General features: G+C 41.4%; 1 protein-coding gene across 2 annotated transcripts; it reads right to left on the reverse strand.

Moving 5' to 3' along the window:
- Window positions 1-8,504: 8,504 nt before the first annotated feature.
- LOC147624778 (uncharacterized) lies at window positions 8,505-10,441 on the reverse strand. Of its 2 annotated transcripts, none has more exons than XM_086818844.1 (6): window positions 9,882-10,441; window positions 9,647-9,752; window positions 9,441-9,528; window positions 9,106-9,307; window positions 8,941-8,998; window positions 8,505-8,813 (listed from the first exon to the last, which is right to left on the reverse strand). In XM_086818844.1, exons 1-6 carry the CDS (start codon window positions 10,162-10,164, stop codon window positions 8,705-8,707), a joined length of 846 nt encoding a protein of 281 aa, XP_086674970.1. In that variant the 5' UTR covers window positions 10,165-10,441; the 3' UTR covers window positions 8,505-8,704. The 2 variants fall into 2 exon arrangements, with proteins under 2 accessions (XP_086674970.1, XP_086674969.1); XM_086818843.1 differs by having other exon boundaries at window positions 9,647-9,782; window positions 9,882-10,314.
- Window positions 10,442-12,785: the final 2,344 nt, after the last annotated feature.

Here is a 12,785-nt window from a genome sequence, read left to right on the forward strand (position 1 = left end):
AACGAGCTAGAGATACTTTGGAGAGGTATCGAGGTGCATGATGTGAGCAGGCCTCCCTCGCGAGACTTCAACCGCAAAGCAATCTTGATGTGGACGATGCATGACTTTCCAAGCTATGGCGAGTGTTCAGGTAAGCATTGCACTTCTAATTTTGAGTAGGCAAAGGATGTGGCACCCTAAACCCACCTTCAACTCTTAATTGCGTCTATTGTTCAGGTCTCACTACATCGGGTTACCATGCATGTCCTGTTTGTGGTCCTTCGCTTGCTGCCTCACGTGCAGACGCATTGAATAAGGTCATCTATGAGAATCACCATCGATTTCTCCCACCTGATCATCCTAGATATGTTGTCCCTTGGAATGAAGTCCTCCCACAATCACTCACTGCGGGAGATTGGATGAGAATTTGGGACGGTTCCACGACTCCTCCACCACTTGGCATGAGTTGGTAAGGGTTTGTAACTATTGTGTGCTATATTGGCTGGAAATAAAGACTGCCTGCTAACACCAGCTTTTGTTTAGATACTCCATCTTTTATCATTTACCATATTGGTCCCACCTCAAGATCAATGACCTGCTTGATCCCATGCATATCTTCAAGAATGTGGCATCTACCATTTGGAAACATTTGAATGGGACACCAGATTCCGTAGGCATAAGGGAGGATCTACGTACCACAGGGAGGATGCGTGAATCTTGGCCACAAGAGAGACCAAATGGGCGTGTTTTTTTACCTCGTGCACCGTGGAGGTTATCAAAGCTAGAGATGGTGGCGGTGAAGCGTGCTATTACTACAATTCGTACTCCCACTGGATGCATGAGGTGTTTGAAGGGGGCCTTTACAAAGAACAAGAAAAGAGGTGTAGAGCAATTATATGGCTTGAAATCTCATGATTGGCACAAGATGCTCCAAGTAAGTATTTTATGTGCATAATATCTTTTTCCTTTCAAATTTGTGAGTGAATTAGAAGCAACTAATCAACCATTCCTCGTGTGTTCAGTTCATACTACCTACTAGCATTTCTCGTAGTGTATCGAAGGACGTGAAAGATTGTATTTACAAGATGGGCGAGCTTGTGAGGTACTTTACATGATACAAAATGTGATGCGTATCAATGCTCCATGCAAGGTGTTCATATTGCTAATATGGTGTACTTTTTCATTTCTAGGTATGTGAGCTCAAAGGAAATAGATCCCACCACGGTTGAGAATGCTCGAGTTATGTCAGTGGAGGTGGTTTGTTTAGTGGAGGAGACATTTCCACGTTCTATTCTCACAGGCCAACTACATCTCATAGTGCATTTGGTGGATGAGATTGCTATATGCAGTACTATACATGCACGATGGTTGTTCTTCCTCGAGCGCTTCATGAAGACCTTGAAGGGTTTTGTGAGACAAAATGCAAGACCCGAAGGTAGCATGGCCGAGGGTTGGTTGGTACAAGAGTCACTTGTATATATTTTTGAGTTTCTTGTTGATGTGGATAGCTCTCTCCCACGACTATGGAGAGATGATGAAGACCTAAGGATGACCTCTAGTGTGCCTCAAGGGAAAGGACGCAACAAAGTAATAGACACGGAGTTGCTTAATAATATCAACCTCTATTGCGTGCTTAATAGTGATGTGATGAAAAGATGGGTGACAAGATACGAGGATGCAAAGGCAAGAAGACAAGAAGAAAGGGCCCTCTTTCGTACTACACACCACGGATCTCGTGTGCCATACCCTGAGTATCTAAGAGCACTTCCAAAGGATATTCATGTGGATTGGCTACTTGACGAAATGGAGAAAGCAGAGAAAGACGAGGGGATGCATATCACAATGGAAGAATGGGAGTATGCTAGGGGATGCATGAGCAAGGTCGGTATATAGAATGTTATGCATAAGTTAGGAGCTTTCAATTATTTAGATTGCTTATTTAATTGATTTTGTCTTGGTGTAGTGCACTATGTTCAATGCTATATGGTGTCAGGGCAAGCATTTTCGAACACAACGGATTGATGATAAGAGAAACACACAAGATTGCGGCGTCATTGCTAGCTTTGAGGGAGCCAATGGAGCCATGGATGATTATTGTGGCATAATCCAAGATATTATTAAGCTTGACTTTCGATGCTTCTTTGTGTATGTTTTGGATGTAAAGTGGTTTAAGGACATGGTGGAAAGAGGCCCTAATGCAACAATCAAATGCCATGAAAGTGGCTTTGTAACTATTGACTCCACAAAGTTTTGGCAAAGTAAGAAGGACACACTAGTACTACCGCAACAATGTGAACAGGTACTGTACACACATATAAAAATACTCACTTTTAAATATTTGATACCTTAGATGCAAGGAAAATAACATGATTGTATTTGTGTTTGAATTAGGTTGTCTATTAAACCAATGGTGGATAATAACAGATGGTGGCATGTCATACCTATTATGCCACAATCCAAAGTGATGTAAGTACACTTACGAATATGGAGCGTATGCAGGATGATCATGGCCATGGAGGTGATGATGACCGTGATATGAGAGAGGATGATGATCATGAGATAGGAGATACAGATATTGAGGCCATTACCCGTGAGGACGAGCCTACCATTGGTGATGCTGATTTTGATGAGCACATGAGTAGCACAAGTAGTAGTGGGCTGAATGTATTTGTAGATCTAAACACTTCTTTGGATTTTGAAGTAGATAGTTTGGCAAGGGTTGATCACATTGAGGATGAGATTGAACCGTAGCCCATCATTGATATTGGCTAAACTATTTTACATATTGTCTCATTCTCCTCACCTCTCTTAATTTTTGTATATGTGGGTTTGCAAAAAAGCATTGATGTTTTTGTTAAAATTATGTGCTTTGGTAATCATGGGTAATTTTTGGAAAAGCAGTGATGTACATTTACCAGCCTACACCAAAATCTCACTTTTTGTATTCTCTATTTTGCGTCTAAATACGCGTCTAATTCTCAGTGTAGACGCGTAAATAGACGCGCTAATACAGGCGTAAATAGACGCGCTGTTAGATGCAGTGTTAGATTCTCAGTGTAGACGCGCGAATAGACGCGTCAATACACGCGCAAATACACGCGCTATTAAACGCGCTGTTAGACGCGCCCGTAATTTCTCTATTCAAGCAACGCCTATAGACGCGCCCGCTACTTTACGCGTCTATCAAGCGCATTGCTTTGTGTTGTTGTGATAAAGCTAAGCATGAGGCTTATGCATAAAGCACTATGCAAGCCACACTAGCCTAAGCTAAACCGTACCCCATCACTATGCATTAAGCATGCATGTATAGAGCTTAATGCATCCATAGATTAAGCTCTATGCATGCATTAAGCACTATGCATAGAGATTAACACATGCATGGATCTCTATTCGTAGAGTTTAATCTATGCATTAATCTCTACGAATAGAGCTTAATGCATAGATTAAGCTCTCTCATTAGAGCTCTATTCATAGATTAAGCTCTATGCATAGAGGACCTATAAACAAAACCCCTCTTTTTGGTAGATAAAAATAGAGGAAAGAGAGGATAAAAAGATAAGAAAGATAGGAAAGCACTTACCTCTTTTTGGTGATAGGAAAGATAGGAAAGATAGGAAAGCACTTACCTCTTTTTGGTGATGTTGAAAGAGAAGATTAGAAGACCTACAAAACCAACAAAAGGGTGAGGAAAGGATTAGTAATGTATACATACAAAAGCCCTAAGAACCTAATGCATACATACAAAAATCAAAAAGAGAGGAAAGAGAGAAAAGCATTTACCTCTTTTGGGTGAAGTTGAAAGAGAGGATTAGAAGACTTACAAAACAAAACAAAAAGTTGAGAAAAGAATTAGTAATACAAAACCCTAAAAGTGTGAATAGCATGGATACACAAGGAGGTTTAAGCCTTATGCATAAGGAGGTTTAAGTATAAGCCTCTTATGCATAAGAGGCCTCTTATGCATAAGCTTCTTAGACTTATGCATAAGAAAGAGAGAGAGAGAGAGAGAGAGAGAGAGAGAGAGAGAGAAGAAAATACCATTCAAAAATTTTAAACATAAGAAGCTTATGCATGAGAGAGAGAGAGAGAGAGAAAGAGAGAGTAAAGAGAATACCAATCAAAAACCCTAATTGTAAACATACCATTCAAAAATCATGAATATATGAAGAGGTGGGAGAGACAAGTGGGATAGAGATTACCTTGTGGAGGAATCGTCCTTGGGAGGAGACTTGTAAGGAATCCTCCTTGGGAGGAGACTTGAGAGGAGTCTTTGTGGAGAGGACAAAGGGTGGGGAGGAGACTTTATGAGGAGAGGAAGGGTGAGGTGCAGCCATCATGAGAAAGAGAGGGTTGCAAAAACTTAGGGTTATGTATAGCAGAGGGAACCAAGGGGAAGAGAAAATAGTTGCGGCGTCGACACGGGATGATTCAAAATTTTTTTATAACAGAGTGAGGCTATATGCTAGCCGCATAAACCCCGCCAGATCGCAAATTCGCCCATCACCCCTCTCTCACTTCCATCTCTCTCTAGTTTGTGAGCACTCTCCCCTCATGTAGAATTTGTGGCACTTTTGCGATGTGAATAGTTGTCATGCTAGAATCTCAGATAGAGGCCAACGATATAGGGTAAGATAAGGGTTACTGCGTACTCCTCAACTGCAAGCACTCTATCGAGACTATTCAAAGAAGTGCTCAGCTCTATGCTCCACTACGAGGAAATATAAGGGTTATTGCACACTCCTCAAGACTGCGAGCAATCTATCAAGACTGCTGAAAGAATTGCTTAGCTCTATGCTCTCCTATGTGACACCTGGTGACCTCCTCCTAGAGCCTCTGTCTCTGGTCCCCCATTTGTGTTCTCAGCTACTCCATCTCCAACCTCATATGCGCAACCTCTCTGCAATTAGTCTCTACACTACCTCTTATAATTTTGGCTTCATAGTAGTATGTGTACAGGTGGTGTCCACGTGGTGAAAGGTCAAACACGAATAAGATACGGCATAGTAAAAATGCGCGAGACATTAACATATATGTAAGTAAACATATCAAAGACATATACCAGTCTTAGTCAAACAAAAATAAGATACGGCATAGCAAAAATACATGAGACATTAACATATATGTAACTAAAAATATCAAAGACATGTACCAATCTCTGTAGGCGCGCTATGTGTGAGAATAGCCACAGCACGTGCTGGATGCTCTCTATGGCAAGCTATACATCAACCCCAACCCTAAGGTTCAAGATCCTCAATACTCAAAAGTGGCACAAAGGTTAGGTCTACCTCAACAAGTTGAAGGTCCCATAAGGGGGAGGGATTGTGACCTACCCTGCTCACCCATGCGACCGATGCTTGTACCATCACGAGGACGCGGGCAGTACTATAGTCCACCTCTATTCCTAATACAAACTCTACATATAATTGTTTTGCAAAGTACAAGGGATTTTGGCGATTGTATGTCATCCTTACATAAGGGGCTACATATCGGCTATAGATATGTGCCACCAAAGCTAGCTAGGATAACCTTGAAATAAGAAGTAGTTTCCCAACCATAGGATGGACTCCCTAGCCATCTCTAAGTAGATCTAAAACATAACCCGTAATGCCATGGAGCTTGTCCACTTCGCAGTAGGTCGAGCCACATGAAACTCCAGCAATGTTTGTAGCCACTCGTCTCTACAGACGCGATGCTACCTAGGCTACATAAGGAGGACATCATCTCTAGGTCTTCCATGATGTGTAATTAGGTAGACAATGTGTCTTGCACAACTCACATGAACCATCGATAGCTCGCAGAGTGAATCGTGGCTATGAGGTCCTCAATGGACTTGCATGAGTCCATGCTAAAGAGGATGATGTGAGGCCACCCTAATGAAAACCCTCAGCGAGCTGTGGAAGTGATCAAAATGTCTAATGGAGATTAGATGAATGATTATGTGAAAAGCTAATCTAGATTAGGGAGACATGGAGCTCTAAGAGTGAACAATGACAATGAGGGAGAGAAAACAAAGAGGCCTTTTTTTCTCTAATGATTATGTGAAAAGCTAATGTAGATTAGGGACAGAGGGAGCTCTAAGAGTGAACAATGACAAATTAGGGAGAGAAAAAAAAGAGGCCTTTTTACACCTCGATAGAATTAGAGTTTGGATTTTTGACACGATACATGTGGCACTAGATGATTGGATTTTTGACACGATACATGTGGCGCTAGATGATTGGTTGCTAAATAACTCGATCAAATTACATGAAATTTACAAAAAAAAAAAGACTTTATTTAACACGTGTCAATCATCGAATTGTTATCTGCATAACTTGGTTCAGTTTTGTGGACACGCGGTGACCGTTCAATTGGTGTTTATATAACTCAATCGAGTTACATGGAAATTACAAGTACTAAGGAATTAAAACGACATGTGTCCACCATCATGGGGGTTGAGCATCCACATAGCCTGGTTGAGTTACGTCGTGGAGAGTTAATTTTTTTGAATAGTACATTCTATGTAATGTCATTGGGGTGCATGCTTGATGTGATGATTGCCATGGGTTAAGTAAGTAACTCGATAAAGTTACATAGTGGACATCTACGTAGGTAACTCATAACTCGATCGAGTTCCATAGTGGACATCCATCACATAATTCAATCACACAATGGATGTCCACTATGGAACTCGATTTAGTTATGTGGTACCTACGTGGATGTCCACCACATAGCTCGTAACTCGATCGAGTTACGTGGTACTACCTACGTGGTTGTCCACCACATAACTCGATCAAGTTACATGGATGTCCACCTCCTACCATGAGCGAACATATGTAGATGTCTTATCATGTAACTCGATCTAGTTATGCAGTTTTATCGGTAATGTCCCAACAAGTGGGAGGGACAGTACCTGAGTCTAGTTACCTCCCGAGCCTTTATACCACTTAGCATGATACGGATCGGAAGTATAAGTGGATCGAGCTATGTCAATGGTGTTCCATCCACGACACTATCCCAATGTGAGGATCCTTATTGTTCAACCACCCTAAAATGCCTTAGATTTTGTAGATCGTTTTAAAAAATGAGAAAAACATTACAAGTGCATTGTATATGCTTTACAGGTAAACTGCAAGTGCATTGTATATGCTTTGCAAGTTTTCTGTGATTTGATGTTTATCTAATGCGTGCGTGCGTGTGTGTGTGTGCGTGTGTGTGTATACATATATTCACCAAAATCTTATTCTACAAAGGTTGCTAAGGGAGGCGGGTGTTAATCATGGTCGATCATCTCAAATTAAAGAACTCACAATCATAGTTCCTTTTTTTATGGGCATCACTCCCGTTTTTGTGCAGTTTAACCATAAAATACTTGCAAATTCTAAAAATGCCCATAAAAAGTTACCCTAAAATAATAAAAACAAGTGGAAATTCTTCCACGATGGCCTGCCAAATTCCAATTAGAGTGAGTGTGTGTGTGCGTACATGCGCATGAGCCAAAGATTGTCAAATCCATGAGGGGTTTTCAAAATTTTAAAATTAAATCCAACTAGATTTAGAGGGAGAAAGAGAGAGAGTGTGTGTCAAATCCATAAGGGGCCTGAGGGCTTTAAAAAGTGAAAATTTTGAATCAATCATACTAAAGCAAATTGAAAGAGCCTAAAAAAATAAAATAAAATCCATAATATATAGAAGACTCATTAAAAAGTGAAAATTTTGAATCAATCATACTAAAGCAAATTGAAAGAGCCTAAAAAAATAAAATAAAATTCATAATATAAAGAAGACTCACGAGAGTGGTATGGAGAGAAAAGCGTCTTCAATCTTGATATTTTACCTCTTACATAAATGTGTGACATACCACATATCATGAAAAAGCAAACCCCAAGAGAAATGAACACAGAATCCAACTACAAATCCTAATTATCATCACTCTAACCCCAAGGCTTTAAATATTCAATCATAGTTTTTCTCTAGAGTTTCCGTAGAGAAATTGTAAAATGTACCAATAAGGCCTTTCCCTTTGAGAGAGAGTTTCCCTAAGGCCTTTCCCTTTGGTAGGCCAAAAAACTTGCTATATTTCAGCGCAGCCAAGGGCGACCCCCTCAAAAACCAAGCCCGGGCCGCTATAACACGAAGACGTGAGATTTAATGCCAAATTGTCGGTTGCTGATGCTGCTAGCCTCGCTAATTTTCCACGTACATGACGTCGTCCAACAGACGACGATGCTTGAACGACGGCGAATTGCAAGCCGTTTCACACGACTCCGACAAGTCACCAAAACTTGACTGGCTTACAGCTACAATATAATTAGCTCTCCATGACTTGAATCCTTTACATCTCACGTGTTTAAATACAATTAGAATCCGAGTTTAATATTGACTCTTAATTATGATGCTGCAAGAAAGTTTCGCAGTGCGCACTCCGTACGCACGGCGACTATATAAATAGTTGCGTGTAGGTACGTACCGCTGATCACACTGCTTATTAAATAGCAAGCTCATTTTGAAGCTTCTTGAATCTTAACCCTAAGATTAACGGAAAGGAAACTTAATGGGCCTTCCATAGACAAATTCAAATTAAAAAGTTAAGTGTCATGATTTACTGATTTACTGATTCATACCAGTTATTTACGTTGGCGCCCTCTTATTTATAGGTTTCATGCAACCTTTGGCGTAATTAGAGAACGACTATCTTTGGTAAATCCAGTTGGCTTTACACTGCTTACTCTACATTCTTGATTAATTAATTAATTACGACGATGGGCCTCTTGTTGCAGGGCCTAGGCGGTATTTTGTCCTCCTCCTCGTCGATCTTGCCGGATGGATGAATGACTCCGGCCTTTGCTTGCACCCTAGTTAGTTATACAGACAAAATTGCACATCAGAAAGCAAAATACTCATAAAATTCACATGAATCTAGATTTGACACGATCTATTTTCCTGATTTCTTTTATTTTTAAAGAAAGGCCCAACTTTTACCTCTGTCTTCTTTTTCCCAGAAACCGAGCGAGTGATGCGGTCCTAGCGTATGGAAGTTCTGTATTTTATCCAAAAGAACAATTACACTTAATTTCTTTAATTAGCTGGCTATTAAAAAAGAATGTTCAGGAGATCCAACTGCTCTTACTTATATAGCAGTTATACCTATATGCGATCGCTTGGTTAGTGCAGGATCTCGCTTCGCATCAGGTCCGTGTGGGTTCATAATATCGAGTCTTGAATTTTCCGCGCTCAATCCGACTTTCGAGTTAATTGGAGCAGGCTTTGCGTTGGAATTAGCCATCGATTTATTCTTTACAGTAGGTGTATTACAACTGCCTTCGGCAAGAAGCATGATAGCTTGTGCCTGCCAAACATTGTGATCAGTGAATTTTAACCCCACACTAATTAAAAGCTAATTTGCACCAAGTAAACATCAACAAGAAGCCATTTTGATGCCATTGATCACCTTAAACTTCTTATAAGTTAAGGACTACCACCTTATCATCTGCAACATCGTCGTAAACGTTCACCATGCCGGAATAGAAAATTGTGAGCTGCGCTTTATTGATCGGGGTCGTGAAATGCCTACACAAGTTAGTCGATGAATTAATTATCATGAAAGTCTTAGCTTGAAAACGCTAGTTAATTAGAGAAACCACACGTGAATCATAATATTATCAATGGCTATGATTTGTGCGTTCACCTCATGGTAGTCTGTTGCTGCATAGTTATCCCTTGATGTGCCAGGGAACATGAAGACGAGGACTTTAAAAGAGTGGCGGTAGTAGTTGTGAGGGTCGCCCCACTTGCTGAAGACCCATAGACATGAAGAGAGTGCTCTGCTTAGAAATTATTTAAGGGGGGACTGCATCGAACGTCATTACTTGGGATTATTGAGACTAATGAGCCGAATAATTATCTGAGAGGAGTCCAATTACCTCCTGCCAGCTGCAGCTCCTCGTTAACGTGGACAGAAGAAGGCTGGTGATTGACGACGTTGTGGAGAATTAGATCGGTCGACGGTGCAGGTGGTGGCAGCAGAGCTGCTGCACTAATACTACCGTTGATCTGCTCTTCGAAGATGCGTTTCAAGGAGAGGGAGGCACGTTCGCGGGCCTTAAGGGAGAGGCAGGATCGAGGCGCATTAAGGTTGCCGGAATTATAATCATGATCAGAAGAAGAAGAGAGACACTTGAGCAAGTCTACTGTTCCGTCCGACATTATGAATTATTAGGAGGCCGAATGCTAATGCTGCTGCTGAGCTAAACTAGACAAAAGCTCTCTGCGCCTGCAACGTCGTGGCGGTGCTGAAGGAGGAGGGGCTGGCCGCTGTCCTTCCGTGAAGACTGGTTAGATCTGTAGAAAATAAAGGTAACGGTTAGGTAACGAGGTTGAAGCCTGTCGGTAGCAGTGCTAGAATTTGAAGGTTGGAGTATCCTTCCAAGGGAGTCAAAACCTTCACAAGAATGGTGAAAACACAATTACCCTTCAAAAGAAGACAGAAGATCATGGACACGTTTTGTTTTTAGGGATTTTAAAAAAAAATGTGCACAAATTGCACCGCGTTAGAGATTCCGGACTGAGGAAGTTACAAGTGAAAACAGTGTGTGTGACTCGTGACTGGTGGGTAGCTCGTGAGTGAGCACTACACTAGTGACTAGTCACTGCTCAGCAGACTCTTCTTTTTAATGAGGGTTCGGTCTGGCTCGTGACTCGCGACCTTATTTCCGCACATGTAATGCATTTGCTTTTCTCACGGGCCCCGCCAGGGCACCCTTGGGCCGTGACCCGCCTTTACACAAATTGTCATTTAAAGCTGGCCTGGATTGAACTTCGGAACAGTACTCCTCGATACAAACAATTTTTTTCAACCAATCAAAATAAGGACAGCTGTTTGGTTTTCGTTCCCAAATTGTATACTGCATGCTGGTTTTATAACTCAGATATCCTGCATGCTGTTTTTATAACCAAAATATCTTGCACATTCTCACTTTTGCACTATTTCTGGGCCTCTACATTTTTGGGTTGACCTACACTAACCGATAAAACTCACTCAGTCAGCTTTCCACCTCTACCTAGCTGGTGTAGCGGTTGCTAAACCACCGGGCCTCTAAACTTTTACATGTGAGCTTCACAACCAACTACCCCCCATAGGTTTCTTAACCCCACTATTAGCTCTTGTAGAGGGTTATGGGGTTGCCGTCTTACTCTCACTGTTTTTCTCTTGCCATGCAGCATTCACCCATGTGTCGCTCTATGGCCATCTCATTTTAACATGTGTATACCTCACCAGACATCTCCACCAAGTTTTAAAAAAAAGTAAAAGTAATAACCATTTCTATTTTTTAAAGAATATGTTTTCTAACAAAAATTCCAGGTGATTTAAGAAACATGTGGTGCCACTTGGTAGTAGGTGGAATGGCTGTGGTAGTTGGGTTTGATGATGGAATGGTTGTGGCACCTTATTCGTGGGTTGGTATATGGCCGAGGCAAGTTGATCAAAAGTTAGAATGGCCGTGTCACTTTCGAAATGACCATGGCTGTTCAGTTGGATGGCCGTGAAAATTTGCAATGTTGAATGGTGTGGGTGTGGAATATTCGGGACAGTCGTGGAAAATTTGAGGTTCCAAATGGTGTGGCCATGGCAAATGGGGAATTCGAATGGTACGGTTGTGGCATATTTGTACGGACGTGGCTTTTTTTGTGGGGCACTCTGAGTCAGGTTTTGTACCCTTGGGCTATGCTGCCAGCATCCCATTGCAGGTTTTATACTAACTATGTGCCCAATTTGCCAAAGTGAGGAGTCGGTTCCAATTAGGTGATGGCGAGGGGTGGACGTCCGATTCCTAGGGGAATGCAGAGGATGATGACAAGGGAGTACTCGAAACTTGAGAGGTTGATAGTGGCGTTGGAGTATTCCGAGGTAGCCTTAGCATAACGGGTTGAGGAGTTGCCGACATTGAAGGTATATCATTGGTAAGCTGTCAGTGGCAAAATAGGGGCTAGAGTGTTATTGTGAAGCTTCTGCTTCCCTTTATCCTGGGCAGTCTTTGTGGTAGAGGCCACCTTGGGTTTCCGTTGAAAGGTCGGTGACTGCGGAGTGACACGTGGTGGGGGTTGGGGTTGGGGAGATTTAGGGATCCAAATATGTCGATTGCCCTCATTGAAATGTTGGGCTTGTAGTAGAGGTTTGGGGATCCACCTTGAGGTTGGTTTTGGTCACAACAACCGAGGGTTTGATGGAGGATAGGGGGGTCATTTGGGCCAGTGTTTGTCCTATACCTTATGGGCTTGTGGTTGGAAAATTCGTTGCCGAGACGAGGGGGAAAAGGAGCTCAGGGTGCCAGCGGATGGGTGTGATTTCTTTGCAAGCCGCATTTCCTAGCGAGCTTTTTTGCCATTTTTAGGATTTTACGAGCTTTTTTGAGTAACTGCAAAACATTTTGGGAAAAGATTCTATATTTCCAATGGAAGGCTGTGCAATATGGTAGGAATAATAATACAAATATATTGGAAACACCTTGCCATCTTCACCTCTTGCACATTCACCATGTTAATCAAGTGGTAGAGGAGTAATTATTTGATTTTTTCACGTTTAAAAATTATTAGATGTCATCCTAAACTATTGGATCTGATCATGATCAGCACAAAGTCACGATAGGTTACATTCGGCATTGTTATACCCATAATTATTTTCTTTTAAGTATAATATTAATTAATATTATTATTAAAGAGTATTCAGAAGCTAATTAACCGCTATTATGTATTATGATACTTCTTGATTAGTGAGATGTGTGTGTTGTGCTCAAAGTGCCAAGCTTTTTGTAAGCTTATCATAGTTT

Source organism: Cibotium barometz, chromosome 24 (assembly GCF_041138505.1).
Source record: "Cibotium barometz isolate CiBa-2024 chromosome 24, ASM4113850v1, whole genome shotgun sequence".
Taxonomy (NCBI): domain Eukaryota; kingdom Viridiplantae; phylum Streptophyta; class Polypodiopsida; order Cyatheales; family Cibotiaceae; genus Cibotium; species Cibotium barometz.